We start from the raw sequence: 18,520 nt of genomic DNA, 5'->3' as shown, positions 1-18,520 counted from the left end.
GTTTAATAATGAACTTCTGCTTCTGCTACTGCTTGTATAAAATCCAGTGTATCTCAGAGAAAGACCTACAGTTCTCTGATTCCTTTCAGTGCATCCTTATGCTCTTGTCTCTGTAAACCACTGTACTGCTGTGATATGTGCTGTGAAATTCATGATACAGATAAAATAAATAAAAAACCTGAAATAAATGTATAATTAACACTGAAACACTGTATACCTGGCTATAATAAAAAAAATATTTATAAACAGCTCTGAAATATAATCAAGAGGACGATGGATAATCTGCTGAACTGCTTGAATTTGTGTGGCAGTATGGACATAAAGTTATCCAAAAGCAGTGTGTAAGACAGGTGGAGGAGAACATGCCAAGATGCATGGAAACTGTGATTAAAAAAACATTATTTCACCAAATAATTTCTGAACTCTAATGAATATGGACTTGTTTTCTTTGCATTATTTAAGGTCTGAAATCTCTGCATCTTTTTGTCATTTCAGTCATTTCTCATTTTCTGCAAATAAATGCTCTAAATGATAATATTTTTATTTGGAATTTGGGAGAAATGTTGTCTGTAGTTTATAGAATAAAACTATGTTAATTACTCAAACATATACCTATAAATAGCAAAATCAGTAAAACTGATTAAGAAACCGAAGTGGTCTCTTATTTTTTTCCCAGAGCTGTATGTATATATATATATATATATATATATATATATATATATATATATATATATATATATATATATATATATATATATATATATATATTGTAATGTGATTTATTTACAATGTAAAATCTTCCCCCTATCACTAGTGATGCCCCAACACCAGGAGGGTGAAGACCAGCACATGCCTCTTCTGACACATACTTTTCTAACTGCTGCTGATGCAGCTTTGCTGAGTAGCACCACAGCACACTCGGAGGAAAACACAGTGACTCGTTTCTGATACATCAACTCACAGACACCTTGCACTGATCCACATCACTCTAGGAGTGATGAGAGGAAAGAACACCATCTACCCACCTAGAGAGAGCAAGGCCAATTGTGCTCTCAGGATTTCGGCAATTGATGGCAAGCTGCATGACAGGGATTCGAATCAGCGATCTTCCAATCATAGTGGCAGTGCTTAGCCCGCTGGACCACTCAGAGCCCCAGTGTATAAATGTTTGGATTGTAATTTTATATTTCCTTCTGTTCCTTGCTGTGTTTCTAATTTCTTAATTATGTTAGGCCTATTTTGAGCTGAAACACTTTCTTTGTGGTTATTTGGATATCATTGGAAATTATAGGAAATCAACAGTTTTAACAGGAAAAAATGACAATTATGATTGTACCATAGACCCTGACTCTGATGGGGGCCAACCTATTTTTTAATAGTTTTTATATTATCATTAATCATTTTTACATGCTACTGGTGCATTGGTCACCACTACAATATTGTTGAAAATTATTTTAATGTAAAAAAAAAATGAAAGTAAATAATTATATACAATACATACATCGACATATTGTACAAAAAGACAACTAACAAAATGACTGTTCCAGGCTTACAAAAAACTATAGGCTTCTTCTATAGCACTGCTTTTAAAACAATATTTTATTTTTTACATCTTTTAAACATTGTAAAGTTTCCCTGAATTATGTAATGATATTTTGAAAAAATATACCAAATATTTAATTTGTGTATTCTGAACACACATTCACAGTACCCGTATTTAACCGTACATTCAACCTTAGGTATACTGCCCCTGCACCGCCAAGTAATGTAAATATAACGTGTCTAAGTTAAGTTACCCACACCTTTACTTTTTACCCACATCCTTCTTCATAGTCTTTGGTTAATCCTTATGCAGACTGCAGTAAGCATGGAAAACAATCATCTCTCGAAAGTAAAGCCACCACAGGTCTAGCGCCTCTTCTGGATGGTTGCAGTATAATGTGTAGCTCCGCCCACCCCTTGCCATGACTTTCCTTATCCAGTGTCTACTGCGACTTTATTTGCTATTGTGAAAACATGGCGACAATTATGGCTTCAGTTCTGTGTAGAATTGAACCAAATGGAACCACACCATCCATGTTTCCTATAGTAACTGGTAAATTCACTCAGCAACTTTAAGACTCGTTAAGACTCTTTAAGACTCTTTGGACGTCCTTTAAGGCTGTTCAGGTGCTCTGCGCTTTCCACCATGGTGCGAAGTCTATTTAGGTGTTCATTGACGTTCTCCTCCATCCATTCCTCTACCGCGTCTGGATAAAAGATGTCCTCCATCTGTGTCCGAAACGTTTTCAGGGTGGACTCCCAATCCTCAAGCAATCTACAGAAAAAAGAGGAAAAAGAAAGACAAACAAAGTCTGGATATATTGTACCACCTTAAACAAGTTGGGATAGGACTATGAGCTATACAAAACATTAAAATAAACATTAATTTAGGGTGTGTCTGTTTGTCTTTGGTATTATGAGGGTGCAGAAAACATGCCTTGTGCGACTCGAAATGTGCAAAAGGCATGAACTATTTCTATTAATTAATCATGGGTGTGTTTTGGGTGTGATGTAAAATAAACTAATCAGTGTGCCAGTTGTCGTTTCCTTTAAAAGCCAGATGCGCTCTGACTTTGGCGCATTCGTATCTTAACAACGCATTGCTTTTGTGTGTCTCAGCAAAAGAAACTGACCTGCACATTCACTCTGTAAAGATACGCCAGCAGCTCATTTAAGAAAACAGCAATGGTATATTATTCTTTATTCTGTTTATTGTTTATTGGTGTAAAAGCTGGATTTGCACTCTACAACGTGTTTATTTGTGTGTGGCTGTTGATTGTTGACTGTTGTCAGGGTTTTAATCACTCAGTGGTGCACCTGTGTTTTCCACTGCCAAGATTTCCAGAGCACTAAACCAATGAGTGTAGATTTATTCCTAAACTACCTAAATGATGCTATTTTAACGGCGCTGGACTGTTGGCAGGGTGTAAGACAGTAACGGGCATCACAAACCACCTTGCACAGGATGTACAAGGGCCCCAAGTGTTTCAGTCATACCCATTAATAATAGGTGTATACAATGAAGCACACAGGTACACAATAATCATTGATATATACTGGTAGTACAATGAGTCACACTAAAGAGCTAAAGAGTCTTAACACAGTATGTCACAAGTCACAAGGTTGTGAAATCGCTCAACCCACTGTGTTAAACATGGCACTGTCACTTGTGGGTGATGTTACCGTGAAATAGAAACTTCTAAAAGCATCAACAGCTGAGCCACAGGAGTTTTATAAATGGTGTGAAAGTGTATTATATGGCTGAGCTGCTGCACATAACTCTAATGCTGCTTTCCATAAAGGCTGACAATGTTTCAGTTAAACATTTACATATCAGATATCATTGACAGCATTATCTCGGTTTGTATTGTTAGCAATACCAGTTGGTAACAATGCATTATACAGTATTTAGCAAATCTAAACACTATGAAAATGTGTCCACAGATGTTCTGTCCACAGAAATGCTGTATAATAAGTTAATATTACATAATATTACTGCTTTTACCACTGTTGATGTGCGATGCAGCCATCTTGTAATCTGAACGATCAATTTTTCTGGATGTTCTTAAAACATTTTTAATCGTAATGTCTGGTAACATTGCTGCAACAGCATGTGTGTCAGTGTTTTAAATGTATTTTTTTTTCAAGATTTTCCCATTCTCTCCCCAGTTTACACGGTCAATTACTAAGCCCACTCATTAGGACTCCCCTATTACTAGTAATGCCCCAACACACCAGGAGGGCACATGCTAATATGCACAGGGCTAACATGCTAACATGCTTCCTCCGATACATTTTCGAACTGCTGCTGATGCAGCATTGCCGAGCAGCCAGCACGCTTGGAGGAAAGCGCAGCGACTCGGTGCTGATACATCAGCTCACAGACGCCCTGTGCTGTCGACATCACCCTAGGAGTGATGTGGGGAGAGAGCGCCATCTACCTACCCGGAGGGAGCAGGTCCAATTTTGCTCCCTCTGAGCACCGGCAGCTGATAGCAAAGCTGCATGAGCGGGGGTTAGTTTTTATAATGTTACTGTTCGCCTAGCTGAAAACATTATGTTATGATGCAAACCATTATTACTGTATGTCATATGTTTTCAGAACATTCCTGAAACATTATTTTTGTAATGTTATAGGCTAACCTTCCTGGAATCTTTTCAAAACGTTCCTGACTTTCCAATAATAAATCTGACTTGTAGGAGCATTCCAGTTATTTAACAAACTAAGAGTAAAAAAGTGCAGCAGTATAATTCATTTAGCTTTGAATTGAGGTGGAACTTTAATTCAAAGAGCACAATTTTTAATGCACATTAATCATATAGTCCGATTTGGACTGATAATCATTTATATTCTTTTCAGTAGCTTGTTTTAGTGAGCAAAAGAAAAGTAAAAGTTGGCGCCGAGTGGTCCAGCGGTCTAAAGCGCTGCCACTATGAGCGGGAGGTTGCAGGTTCGAACCCCCGCTCATGCAGCTTTGCCATCAAGCTGTCGGTGCTCAGAGGGAGCAAAATTGGACCGGCTCCCTCCGGGTGGGTAGATGGCGCTCTCTCCCCACATCACTCCTATGGTGATGTCCACAGCACAGGGTGTCTGTGAGCTGATATATCAGAATCGAGCCGCAATGCTGCATAAGCAACAGCTCGAAAAGAAGCGGTGGCTGACTTCACATGTATCGGTGGAAGCATGTGCTAGTCTTCACCCTCCTGGTGTGTTGGGGCATTACTAGTGATAGGGGGAGTCCTAATGAGTGGGTTGGGTAATTGGCTGTGCAAAGTTTGGGAGAAAATAGGAAAAAAATTGAAATAAAATAAAAAAAAAAGGAAAAAGAAAAGTAAACTATAATTTGGATGCTAGAAAACTGGAATAGATTGCATTGATTAAAGCATTTCTGGGTCTTTAGAGTAACAGCTAGTGATGAATGTTTTTTAAAATATATTTTTAGAGTTTATTATTGTAGTTTTCTGTTAAAAGTAATGTGTTCTCCTTTTTTTGCTTGAAAAAAAAAATCTTATAATTAACTAGGAAGAGCCCCACATATTTACTAGGGGTGTCACGATTCTCTAAATCCTCGATTCGATTTCATTTTCGATTTGAGGGTCACGATTCGATTCGATTCTCGATTTTCTTGTTTTTTTTCTTGTTGTTATTTTATGCCTCATAAAATTTAAATAATATATTTATTATTATTATTATTATAAATATTATAAATATTATTATTATTATTTATTAAGATATATATGGTAATGCCATCTAGTGACTTTTTTTGGTAGCAACAGTGTGCACTATTAAAACAAGCAGTTTATCAGAGCTGTGTGTGGATGGCTGGTGAAACTGCTCATTACATGAAGCTGCAGTTCTTCATCCAACCACTAGCAGCAGCAGCACAAGCCCCGCTCTCTTCACTCAGTCACTACTTCAGTACAGCCCAGCCACGGGCTACAGAGCTCAGCCAGTCCGTTTTTACTGTTTCTGTAAACAAATAAAGGTTTTAACCCCACTAACCGGATAATACAGCTCACTACAGTTCATCTTTCAGCCCAAGCAGCTAACAGCAGCAGGTTAGAACAGCCGACACGGAGGCACTGCTCGGATTACATTATAAACAGGTCAGTTAGCGCGCTGCTAACCTCAGGATGTTTATAACTACGGAGTTTAGTGGACACACCACGGCCGCCAGGTAAGTCTTTTAAAGGCTACTGAAGACTATTAAAGGCTATTAGAGTGTAACCCCTGGCTCCCAGGGGTTACAAGAGGTTATTGAAAGCATTATTGGGGGGCAGAAATCAGTACAGGCTGGTTAGATAAGTGATGTGGGTATTGTCTTATAAATATTTACACATAACTTATATCTCTCCTGAAAAGCTTTTATTTTAGTCAGAAACACGCTTGTGTTTACTTTATCTGAGAGAAAGATGTTTTTTTAATTCAATGGAAAGCAACAGGTGTAGTCAATTATAAGTTTAAGATTTTTAATCCACCTCACTGTGATCTATAGTCAGTGTTCTCAAGTCACACTGACACACGCATTTCAGCGAGTTCACACGCTCTCACCTGCGCGCACCCACCCCTCCGTTAGATACAGATACAAAACCTGCGCGCCCAACCCCCGCCCCCCCTCCCCCGTTGGACAGATAAAAACAGTGATCACACTCCCGCCGACTGCGCTCATGCAGTGGCTATCTCTATTTAAATGAATAGGATGCGCTGTGTTGGTGCCGCGCCATTTGCGTAGCGCGCGCGGGAGGGATCGTCGATCCTCTTTTTGACTTCGATACTCGAGATCGTGACCTCATTTCGATTCGATTTCGATAAAATATCGAGATCGTGACACCCCTAATATTTACACACCCAGATATCTCCCCTGTTAATGGCGAAAACTATGTTTAATTTGTGTTCCATTACCACAAGTATGATAAATATGGTTGTCTTGTCTTTTAAATTAACATGTCATGTGTCCACATGTAATTAATGAGGTGTGCTGCACTACCTTCCCCCATTTTCATTTTACTGTTCTAAACGTGTTCTGCTTGTTAGTTTAAACATTTCACAAACCCGTTTTTCAAGCTGGGACATCTAGAGGTGGAGTGAGAGCTGAGAATTTAGACATAACCTTTCCAAGCAACTTCAAAACTTCAAAAGTTTCTGTGTGAATTGTTTTTTTCTTTCCTATGAATATGCATGATTTAATGTGAATAGAACAGCACACTACGCTAGCGCCAAGTTCCAAAGTACACTACATTTGTTTACCTGAAGGGGACAAGGGTTAACCTGTGTGTAGAAGCTCCTAAAAGGTCTTAAAAACATACTCCAGAATGTTAATTATAAACCTAATCCACACACTGAGAGTCTCAAAACACATGTACTCAAAAATCTGATTGCTGCAGTTTAATCTCATATGTCATATAACCAGCATACTCTTATCTGGAGTATTCTGGTAAATAAGGGAGATGATGTCCAAACACTTTTGGAGCAACCCTGAAACTGAAAAATTTAATAATCTTCATCTACTAGCTGATATATGATTACATTGCAGCTTGATGTGTTAAAAAGCGGCATGACGTTTGGTATATCTATGAAGTCACATTTAATTCTGGGAGTTTATTGGCTGGTTGCAAAAATAAAATCTAATTATTTCCTGACTCATGTGAACTTTAGTTTTTCCAATATTTGATTACCCAAATGTTTTTAAATGTGTTGATCAGATTACTGACAAACTGTTCTGCAGTATTCTGAGTAATTAGATAATAGTTCTCCCATTATCTGACTACTCAAATTTATATAAATGTGTTGATCAAATTACTCACAAATTTAAATGTTCTGCAGTAATCTGAGTAATTAGATAATATGTTTCCAATTATCTGATTACTTTAATTATTGCAGAACATCTAACTTTACTCACAAAATTAGATGGTCTGCAATAATTCAAGTAATCAAATAATAGTTCACCCATGATCTGATTTCCCAAGTTTATATAAACATTTGATTAGATTACTGACAAATGTAGATGTTCTGTATTCATTACAGTAATTAAATAATACATTTCCCATTGTCTGATTACTAAAATAAATTCAAACTTGTTGATCAGATTACTGATAAAGTTAGATGTTCTGCAGTAATCAGTGTATTTAGATAATACGTTTCCCATTATCTGATTACCCAAGTTTCTTTAAACGATTTGATAAGATTACTGACAAATTTAGAAGTTCTGCATTCATTAAAGTAATTAAATGATACATTTCCCATTATCTGATTATTGAAGTTTATATAAACCCTTTGATCGGATTACTGACAAACTCTGATGTCCTGCAGTAATCAGATTAAATAGATAATAATTTTCCTATTCTCTCATTACCCAAGTTTATATAAACGCATTGATTGGATTACTGACCAAGTTAAATGTTCTGCAATAATTCAAGTAATCAAATAATAGTTCACCCATTATCTGATTTCCCAAGTTTATATAAACATTTGATCAGATTACTTACAAATGTAGATGTTCTGTATTAATTACAGTAATTAAATAGTACATATCCCATTATCTGATTCTTTTTCAGTTTATTCTATGGAACTACTCCCTTTTCCACTGTACTCTCCTAAACCTGTACTACTTGTTATTCAAAATATTTCACAAACCAGTATTTCCAGCTGGAACATATAGAGGTGGAGAGAGAGAGAGCTGAGAGGTTAGACATGACCTTTCCAAGCTACTTTAAATGTTCAAATGTTTTATTTTGAGTTATTTTTTCATTGTGAATCCACCTCTGAATCTGCATGATTTAATGTGAAGATAACTAGACAATAAGCTAACAGCTGTGCTTTACATGGGTTTTCCCATGATCTGATTACACGATTAAATTAATGTAGATTTTTAGAGATTTTTCATCTTGGTGTACAGTTTTTCTTACCCTCTTCTATACAATTTTGAGCATCACGAATTTGAGCTATGGTTTATTAAAAGTTGAACATATGATGCTGAAACAATGTTGCCATATCAATTAGGGGTGGGCAATATTATATCATATACAATATATCGTGACACAGAAATATCGTGATGTTAAAAATCCATATCGTGATAATAGAGATGTTCTGTCTTAAAAGTAGTCTATTATTTACTGTGAATACTTTAGGTGTATTTATTTTATAATTGTTTTAGTTTGCAGTTTATATGCATGCACTAAATATTCTGCAATATTATTTGCTGCATTATATTATTTTATGCTATATTATTTATTTTGCCACATTATGATTATGCTGTTATACTCTTATACTATATTCCTGAAATGAATTAATTATTTTTCTTTTTTCCTATATCGGCGAGTATATCGCTATCGCAAAAATACCCTGAAATATTGTGATATTATTTTAGAGCCATATCGCCCACCCCTATTATCAATGTTGAGTCCACCAAATCCAATGTGGAATTAACAATATCATTAACGTTGATTCAACGTTAAAATGTGGCCCAGGGTAAGGACTGATTCGTGATTCATGAAGCATACTTACTTCTTTAGTGTGTTTATGAAGAATCCAATATTCCGTGGGTTTGCAAAGCTGTATTTCTGATGGTACGGACTGAGAGAACCTCGCAAAAAGCTGCAGGACGTCAAACATATGCAAACAAAAGTTATTTTAGGAGAGAGAAGAACAAGGAGAGACTGTGTTCACTTTTTAATGACATGGAAGGAAGTGAGTGGTTATGAAAATGTTGCCGTCATCAGGATAAAGCAGGGATGTTCAAACGTATCTGCAAAGGACCACCTGTTTAACCCCTTCATACACACAAAGAATTTCTTTTAGAATGTTTTTTTAGGTATATTCTGTGTTTTTAGGTGCAGGGTTAAAAGTGTTTTTTTACTATATCACTTTTCTATATCAAGTTTTTATTTATTTATTTTTTAAGAACAGTACCAGGATGGAAAGATGTGTTATAAAATATCTATCTTTGTCCAGGGGAGGAGAGAGCACCATCTACCCACCCACAGAGAGCAAGGCCAATTAGGCTCTCTCAGACTCTGGCTGCTGATGGCGAAGTAGTATAACCTGGGATTCCAACCCGGCAATCCTCGGATCACTGGGCCACGTACTAATGTACTAATCTTAATATTGTACGTTATCGGTAATGTTTTTCTAATATTGTTCATATTGTTCAGATGTGAGTAACTCCGCCCTTTCTGTTTTGCATTGCATTGTGACACTGTGAGTTACTAGTAGGGGTGGGCAATATTATATTGTATACAGTATATCGAGACACAGAAATATCATGATGTTAAAAATCCATATCGTGATAATAGAGATGTTCTGTCTTAAAAGTAGTCTATTATTTACTGTGAAGCTTTAGGTGTATTTATTGTATAATTGTTTTAGTTTGCAGTTTATATGCATGCACTAAATATTCTGCATTTTGTTTTGCTGCATTATATTATTTTATGCTATATTATTTATTTTGCCACATTATGATTATTCTGTTATACTATTATACTATATTCCTGAAATGAATTAATTATTTTTCTGTTTTCCTATATCGCCAAGTATATCGTTATCGCAAAAAATACCCTGAAATATTGTGATATTATTTTAGAGCCATATCGCCCACCCCTAGTTACTAGTGTCCACTAATAGTGTAACTATACTTAAAAATTGACTGTGTATTTTAAATTTAACTCATCTTTTAAACTCAAATCAAAATCTATATTACATACTTTAAATACAAACTCTAGTTTTTATTGTTAGTATTAGTAATTAGTGCGCAATTGAAGGAACACACCCCCAGCTTTTTGGTAAACTACAGTTCATACATCATTTCCTGTTTGTATATTTTTACCTGTCCCCAGAAAACGTAAGATAATTGCTCTTTAAACACAAATGAAGAGTAAAAAATGAGGATAAATACTAGGAGGTTTTTCATAGTCCCTTACAGAAAAAAAGTATATTTACAGTTTATTTATTAGTAAACTTAAGTAAAGTTGAAGTATATTTCCAAAATTTATATTATGTAGTTAGTATACTAGGATCAGTGTCCTTGTAGTAAACTTGTAAGTGTACTATTTCAATAATTCTTGGGACTTAATTGGACCAATGTTAGTATATAAAAGTATACTTTTAAGTATAAGCTTTGGGTGTACATTTTGAGTACACAACTAATTTACTAATATGGGCTAAAATAAAACATAGATGTAAACTAGTAATGTATTCTAAGTTTACTACGTGTACACTTGAAGTATACTTTAAAACTAATTTAGTTATGCAGCTCTGGAAAAAATTAAGAGACCACTTTTTATATCAGTTTCTGAATCAGTTTCTCTGATTTTGCTATTTATATGTATATGTTTGAGTAAAATGAACATTGTTGTTTTATTCTATAAACTACGAACAACATTTCTTCTAAATTCCACATAAAAATATTGTCATTTAGAGCATTTTTTTGCAGAAAATGAGAAATGGCTAAAATAACAAAAGAGAACTTTTAGAACTTAATTAATGCAAAGAAAACAAGTTCATATTCATAAAGTTTTAAGAGTTTAGAAATCAATATTTGGTGGAATAACCCTGGTTTTTATTCCCAGTTTGTATCTTGTATCTTGGCATGTTCTCCTCCACCAGTCTTACACACTGCTTTTGGATAACTTTATGCCTTTTCTCCTGGTGAACAAATTTAAGCAGTTCAGTTTGGTGGATTTGATGGATTGTGATCATTCATCTTCCTCTTGATTATATTCCAGAGGTTTTCAATTTGGTAAAATCAAAGAAACTCTTCATTTTAAGTGGTCTCTAATTTTTGTTTTCCCCAGAACTGTATATTTAGTAAACTTTCAGTACACATGTTTACATCTGTACATCATGTTTACATCTAAGCCTAATTTTGTAGTTCAGGTACACTTTGAACTGTAATAAAAGTAACTATAACTTATAAGTGTACTGTTAGTTTACTAATTATAAACTTCTATTCCTCTTTTTTAACTTATTAAAATACACTTTTAAGTATACTGGAATGTTTGGATGGAATGAAATCCTGCAGCCACACAGGCCCAGTGTGAATATGTTTGGACACCCCTGAGTTAAGGTTATAAGGAAGAACTCACTGATCTGCCTTTATGTTTTGAATGGAGGTCTGCAGCTCGTTGTGGATCTTCTGTATTGTGTGATAAACCTCAGCTCCTGCAAACGCCCCACTGCCTTCACTGGAATTCGAAGAGAGAAGAACACAGACACACATTACTGACCTTGTGTCTCCATTTTTTCTGTTTTTGACAGTTGTTCTTTACATTGTGTAATAAATACATGAATTAAAATCAATAAAATGATTTTACACTTCCATTGAAAGTTAAGGTCTTTTTTTGCTATAAATTTGTCATTTTGGATTGTTTTTGTGTGTGACAACAATGATATACATGCCCATCTCAAACATTTAGTACATCATATTTAAGCATTTATTTATTTTACTGTCATGGTTTTATAAATGTATATATACAGTTATTATTTTTACTGTTCGCTTAATAATTCACTTAATAACAAAAAGAGATCTTTACTCTCTTTTTAACTTCCACAGTGACACAAGGCTTTGGAGGTTGTTTGTTCTTTTTTATCAACAATGGGAGCTGTGAGGAAAATGTGACCCTGAGTAGCAGAGAAGCTTCACTGCTGTTCTGCTGTTCTGGGACCAGTACATATGAACTAGGAGACAGGCAGGCTGGAGCTGATCACGTCATTGGAACTGGACAACAAGCTGTTAACTGGCTTTCTCTCTTTCTTTCTTTCTTTCTTTCTCTCTTTCTTTCTTTCTTTCTTTCTTTCTCTCTCTCTCTCACTCTCTGGGTTGTGAATGTGTTGATCTATGGAGATTTTATTACACTATGTGTTCATTCGTTGATGTACTTTTACTCTTTTCTAATATATATATATATATATATATATATATATATATATATATATATATATATTTTTTTTGTTGTTCCTTTTATATATATGTATATATATATATATATATATATACTCATTGGTCATCTTTTCATGTTCTGGGATATCTCCCAGCTACACAAGCGGAATGAAGTGCTGTAAGATTTTCCGGAAAACTACTGCACTGACTTTGGACTTGATAAAACACAGTGGATCAACACCAGCATATGAGTGGACTTCATTTTCCAGCAGGACTTGGCACCCTGCCCACACTGCCAAAAGTACTAATTCAAATTTTCTGAGAAACTGATTTCTGGGTTTTCATTGGCTGTAGGCCATAATCATCACTAATAAAAGAAAAAAATGCTTAAAATAGATCACTCTGTGTGTAATACATCTATATAATATATGAATTTTACATTTTGAACTGAATTACTGAAATAAAGTAACTTTTTTCTTCACGTCCATGTCATGTGCCATGTCATTCTAATAGCATGTCTATTCTTTAAACACTACAACATTATTCATTACCTATCATTGTCATCCAAACACCACTGTATATTCTGTCACCTGCCTTTCCTTATTACCAAACCAACAGAAATGTTTTGATTTTTGCAAACAAAAATGAAAGGAGTTTTACAAATATATATTTTACATATACGTAACACAAGGAAAAAACAGACACTACTACTACTACTTACCAATTGTTTGCTTCCATTTGAATTTTACAGCCCAAAATCTGATGTACGTCATTTTCTGCCTCTTGATTAAATGAACCTGTCTCAAAAAAGGTGAATCTGCTGTTTATGATGCATTATGGATACTGTTCCATTTTCATTTCTTTAGTAAGATTCATTGTGGTCATTTTTCCTTCTGGTGCTTCTGGTTCTCACCGTGTTTTAGAGTCTGCAAGCAGACGGCCAGGGAAGGGATGCCCACAGGGAATATTTCACACAGCACAGTGAAATGTTCAAACCTGAGGAAAATACACACACACCATTATTAGATTTGTTATTAACCCCTTAATCACCAGGCTATTCAGTAACTACTACAATATGTCTGTTGAGTGGCTACAACATACAGTTCTATACTGGACTGAAATCAGTTGCTTATTTGCATGTGGAGTTTCCTGTTCTTCCATAAAACTATAAAGTGTACGTACAGTTTACTTATCAAACAATCAACCTTTGACTGTAATCCTCGGTTTCAATGCAGCCAAGCATTTAAAACTAAAAAATAGAATTTGAATCAAGTATTTAATCATGATAAAATAGCTAAAATAACGAACGTCATAAAAAACAAGAAACATAATATTTAAAAGGAGTGGCGCAGAGCAGGTGGTGTTCTTATCCCAAAAGAAAAGGATTCTGTGGCTATTGATCAGTTCCGTCCCATAAGCTTGTTGAATGTGGAGGGTAAGATCTTCTTTAGTGTGGTTGCACGTAGACTAGCAACGTACCTGAAAAAAAATAATTTAATTGATACGTCTGTACAAAAGGCAGGAATTTCAGGTTTTTCTGGTTGCATAGAGCATAATAGTATGATTTGGCATCAGATTCAAACAGCAAGAGCCGAGAAAAAGGATCTACATGTGGTGTTTTTAGATCTGGCTAATGCTTTTGGTTCGGTACCGCATGCATTGTTGTGGAAGGCATTCAATTTTTTTAGGGTTCCAGAAGAGATTTCAAGGTTAGTTAAAGCCTATTTTGAAGACATACAGTTTTGCTTTAGTGTAGGGGAGTGTGTCACATCTTGGCAACGACTGGAAATAGGTATAATGGCAGGTTGTACAATTTCACCGCTAGCGTTTACGATGGCAATGGAGGTGATTATTAGGGCTTCTAAGTGGGTCGTAGGCGGGGAGAGGCTGCATGATGGCACCCGGCTCCCACCAGTTAGGGCGTTTATGGACGATATGACAACATTAACGACCACGGTGCCATGTACCCGGCGACTGCTAGGGAAGTTAAATGATAATCTTAGGCTGGCTAGGATGAAAGTTAAACCGAGCAAGTCTAGGAGTGTATCAATCGTTAAAGGGAAATTGATACAAGAAAGGTTTATGATGGAGGGAGAAGTCATACCATCTATATTGGAAAAGTCAGTTAAGAGTTTAGGTAGGTGGTATACTGCAGCACTGAATGATAAAGAGCAAGTGGAAGGGTTGAGGATAGAAATGGTGGAGGCCATTAATAGAATTGATAAGTCTTTTCTGCCAGGTAAATTAAAATTGTGGTGTCTGCAGTTTGGTTTGTTGCCTCGTCTAAGGTGGCCACTTACAGTTTATGATATTCCGATTTCTGAGGTTGAGAGGTTAGAAAGGGTTATGAGCAAGGCTATAAGGACATGGTTGGGGGTGCCGCGTTGCCTTAGTAGTGTGGCGTGGTGTGGGAGAGGGATGCTGGAACTGCCGTTGACGAGCTTGGTTGAGGAGTTCAAATGTGCTAAGGTAGGACGTGAAATGCAGTTGTTAGGGTCAAAAGACGGGCTGGTTAAAGCAACAGCACCAGTGACTAGGTCTGGGAGAAAGTGGAATGCTCGAGAAGCTACTCAAGCCGCAAGGAGGGCACTGGAGCACAGGGATGTTGTGGGGCAGGTGCAAAATGGGAGGGCAGGATTAGGTTTAGGTGATTCTTGGAAAGCATTCGGCAAGGCCACATCACCTGAGAAAAGGCGTATGGTTACAGGGTTTATTCGTGAGCAGGAGGAGGAAGCAAGGAGGGCAAAAGCAGCAGGGCAGAGTAAACAGGGGCAGTGGATGAGATGAGAAAGTGTAGAGAAGCGGAGAATCACCTGGCGAGAGTTATGGGGATTGGATACAGGCCGTATAAAGTTTCTTTTGGGAGCTACATATGATGTTCTGCCAACGCCACAAAACCTTGCTCAGTGGGTGGGTGAGGATCCAAGTTGTAAGCTATATGCAGGAAGTGGCACGCGGAAGCACATTTTGTCGGCATGTAAGGTGAGTCTATCCCAGGGGCGCTACACATGGAGGCATAATCAGGTACTTAGATCTCTTGCAGGTGCACTTGATAAGAAACGGTTAGAAGTTAATAACATGCCCGTGGTAGGTTGCAGTAGGGTAATCACGTTTGTGCGTGAGGGGCAGCATAGTGGAGAAACAGCACAGTGCTTGAAAACTGCTGGTAAGTGGGCCAATGCACGAGATTGGAAGTTATTAGTGGATGTAGGTAGTAAACTGCAGATCCCAGAGTGCATTCTGGTTACAACCTTGAGGCCGGATGTAGTGTTGTACTCTGAAAATAAGCGGATAGTGTATTTTATAGAGCTGACTGTTCCGTTTGAAGACGAGGTAGATGGAGCTTATGAAAGGAAAAGGCTGAAGTATACAGACTTGGTGGCTGAGGTGAGAGAGCGTGGGTGGCAAGCGTATATTAGACCGGTAGAGGTAGGTACTAGAGGCTTTGTTGCGAAGTCTGCCACAAGACTGCTGTCTGAATTCGGAATTAGAGGTCGTGTGCTAAGGACTGTAGTGAAGGAGTTGTCAGATGTAGCTGAAAGATCTAGTCAGTGGTTGTGGTTCAGAAGGGCTGAGGCTGTGTGGGGAAGGGAGTGAGTTTGTGCTTCTACAGCAGGCTTGGAGGGGGGTGGGTCTGGGACGCCAGACTTCACTGTTGAGCCTTCTGTAGGTGTCGTGGGCCTAATTCAGCGAAACACTGACGAAGGAAGGTGCCTGCCTGATGACCCCTGAGAAGAGCTTGCACTGAAGTTTGTGTTAGAGTTTGGATGAAGGGGATTGGTGTGGTCCTGCTCTTGTAATAATTTGTCTCATGAGTTTTTGTAGACGTCTGAGTACTTGGCAGTTGAGGCACGGACCATGAACATAGTTCGCTATGCTTCTGGATTCTTGTCGAGCCAGTATCAGATGGTAGTGGTTGCTGTGTTCTGCTCACGCAACTTATAACGTGATTTATTGTGTGTGATTGTGCTTAGGTAAGTGTGTTGTTGCCATAGTTAAAGGAAGTGAGCTTAGATTAAGGAGGGATTCTGTGTGTTCATAGGTTATTTTTTGGTAGGTCTGTTACTTGGCAGTTGAGGCAATGGACCATGAACATAGTGTTAGGCTGTGCTTCTGGATTCTTGTCGAGCCAGTATCAGATTGTGGTGGTTTTGCTATTGTTGTTAGTTGAGTGAGTAGTAGATCCTGGCTGAGCCCTATGCATAACCCCAGCTGTTAGGTGCAGGATTTGTCAATTTCCTGTATTATATTACTTTTAATAGATAAGGTATTAGAAAAACAAATAAATAATTAAGATAAAATAGTTCAGAATAAAAGGATCAGTGGACAGGCTAAAATGTTGACTTTTAAAGCAGTCAAATAAAGAGATAAATCATTTAAATAAAATCAAAAATAACAAACACAAATAATAAAGAATATAAGATAAAAAAATAAAGTAGATATAAGTAACACTAAGATTATAAAGAAAGTGGTAATGGAAATCCTAGATCAAAAGGTAAAACAGGAAATAAACAAATAATGAATAAAAAGACAAAATAAATTATTTAAATAAAAAGCTATAAAGCCAAAAGTTAAAACAGGAAAAAATAAGTAAAAGGTAAATATTTAAAAATATTTAAAAGGTAAAAGGCAAAAACGTAATTAAAACAGTTACAGGCAGTCTGAAGGTGGTTAGAATATACAGCTTTGGAAAAAAAATAGAAACCACTTTAAAATTATATGTTTCTTTGATTTTACTAAGTTGAAAACCTCTGGAATATAATCAAGAGGAAGATGGATGATCACAAGCCATCAAACCAAGCTGAACAGCTTACATTTTTGCACCAGGAGTGGCATAAAGTTATTCAAAAGCAGTGTGTAAGACTGGTGCAGGAGAACATGCCAAGATGCATGAAAACTGTGATTAAAAAACAGGGTTATTCCACCAAATATTGATTTCTGAACTCCTAAAACTATTTTCTATTTTCAGCCATTTCTCATTTTCTGCAAATAAATGCTCTAAATGACAATATTTTTATTTGGAATTTGGGATATAATAATTATAATTTTATACAACTCCTCTACACACCTCTACTACAAATAAGTAAAAACTACATTTTGTTTTGTGCATTTAACATTAAAGAACAATTCAGGCAACAGCAGGATGAACCATAAGTGGCTCAATCCTCAGATTGCATTCTGCACTCTCCTAATAAATAATGAGCATAATGTAATGTGAGGATAAAATGTGCACAAACCTTTGCCAGCCTGTTAGAGCAATGCCTTGATATTCTATAGAGGGGAACTCTGTCATTGACTCGATGACTTTGAGCCAGCCTAGATGGTTCTGTAAACGAGCGTTGATTGGTGTCCACCGCTGGTCAATATCTGAAGCTCCTTTAAACGCACTCGCAAACCATACGCCTTTAAATCCAGAGTCCTGGTATTGATGCAGTAGCTGCCCTGCAAATTAGAAAAAAAAATTATCATTAAAGTGATTGTTTGTTCATTTTATTATTAATAATACTTGTAATGGTTTAACAGATCAAGAAATTGCTGCTTTAGATTTTTTTCAAAATTTCCCCCCTTTTTTTCTTCCAATTTAGCTAGGCCAATTGTCCCATCCATATAGCTGATATTTAGCTGTATTTCCACCATCACATCAAGAGTGAAGACTAGCACATGCCTCCTCTGACACATGTGAATAAAGTCAGCCACTGCCTCTTTTTGAACTGCTGCTGATGGATGCAGCATTGCCGAGTAGCATCACAGTGCACTCGGAAGAAAATGCAGCAACTCGGTTCTGATACATCAGTTCACAGACGCAGCCTTGTGCTGATCGACATCACCCTTTGGAGTGACGAGAGAAAAGAAAAAACTCTCCTCAACTACACACTCAGAGAGAGCAAGGCCAATTGTGCTCTCTCAGGGCTCTGGCAGCTGATGGCAAGCCGCATGACCGGGATTCAAACCAGAGATCTCCCAATTGCAGTGACATTGCTTTTTAGACTGCTGGACCATTCAGCACCCCACTGTGATAAATCTTACCGACGCTATTCACATCCATGTTTGGGCTGTAGTTCCAGATCATGGGGAATGCGAGTGTTGGCAAACTTGAGTCTAGA

General features: G+C 36.9%; 1 protein-coding gene across 3 annotated transcripts in view; it reads right to left on the bottom strand.

Annotated features, from left to right (window-relative positions):
- Window positions 1-1,581: 1,581 nt before the first annotated feature.
- zgc:113333 (beta-N-acetylhexosaminidase) overlaps window positions 1,582-18,520 on the bottom strand; it is a 33,157-nt gene continuing 16,218 nt past the window's right edge. For all 3 annotated transcript variants that reach the window (XM_049467848.1, XM_049467847.1, XM_022662093.2), the window contains exons 8-14: window positions 18,444-18,515; window positions 17,654-17,858; window positions 13,330-13,412; window positions 13,138-13,213; window positions 11,623-11,721; window positions 9,047-9,136; window positions 1,582-2,317 (exon numbers count right to left, since the gene is read on the bottom strand). In XM_049467848.1, the coding sequence (XP_049323805.1) occupies window positions 2,125-2,317; window positions 9,047-9,136; window positions 11,623-11,721; window positions 13,138-13,213; window positions 13,330-13,412; window positions 17,654-17,858; window positions 18,444-18,515 (818 nt within the window). In that variant the 3' untranslated portion in view covers window positions 1,582-2,124. The remainder of the gene's footprint in view (window positions 2,318-9,046; window positions 9,137-11,622; window positions 11,722-13,137; window positions 13,214-13,329; window positions 13,413-17,653; window positions 17,859-18,443; window positions 18,516-18,520) is intronic.

The sequence above is a fragment of the Astyanax mexicanus genome, chromosome 19 (genome assembly GCF_023375975.1).
Source record: "Astyanax mexicanus isolate ESR-SI-001 chromosome 19, AstMex3_surface, whole genome shotgun sequence".
Lineage (NCBI taxonomy): Eukaryota > Metazoa > Chordata > Actinopteri > Characiformes > Acestrorhamphidae > Astyanax > Astyanax mexicanus.
This window is presented reverse-complemented; position numbering and strand designations above follow the sequence as displayed.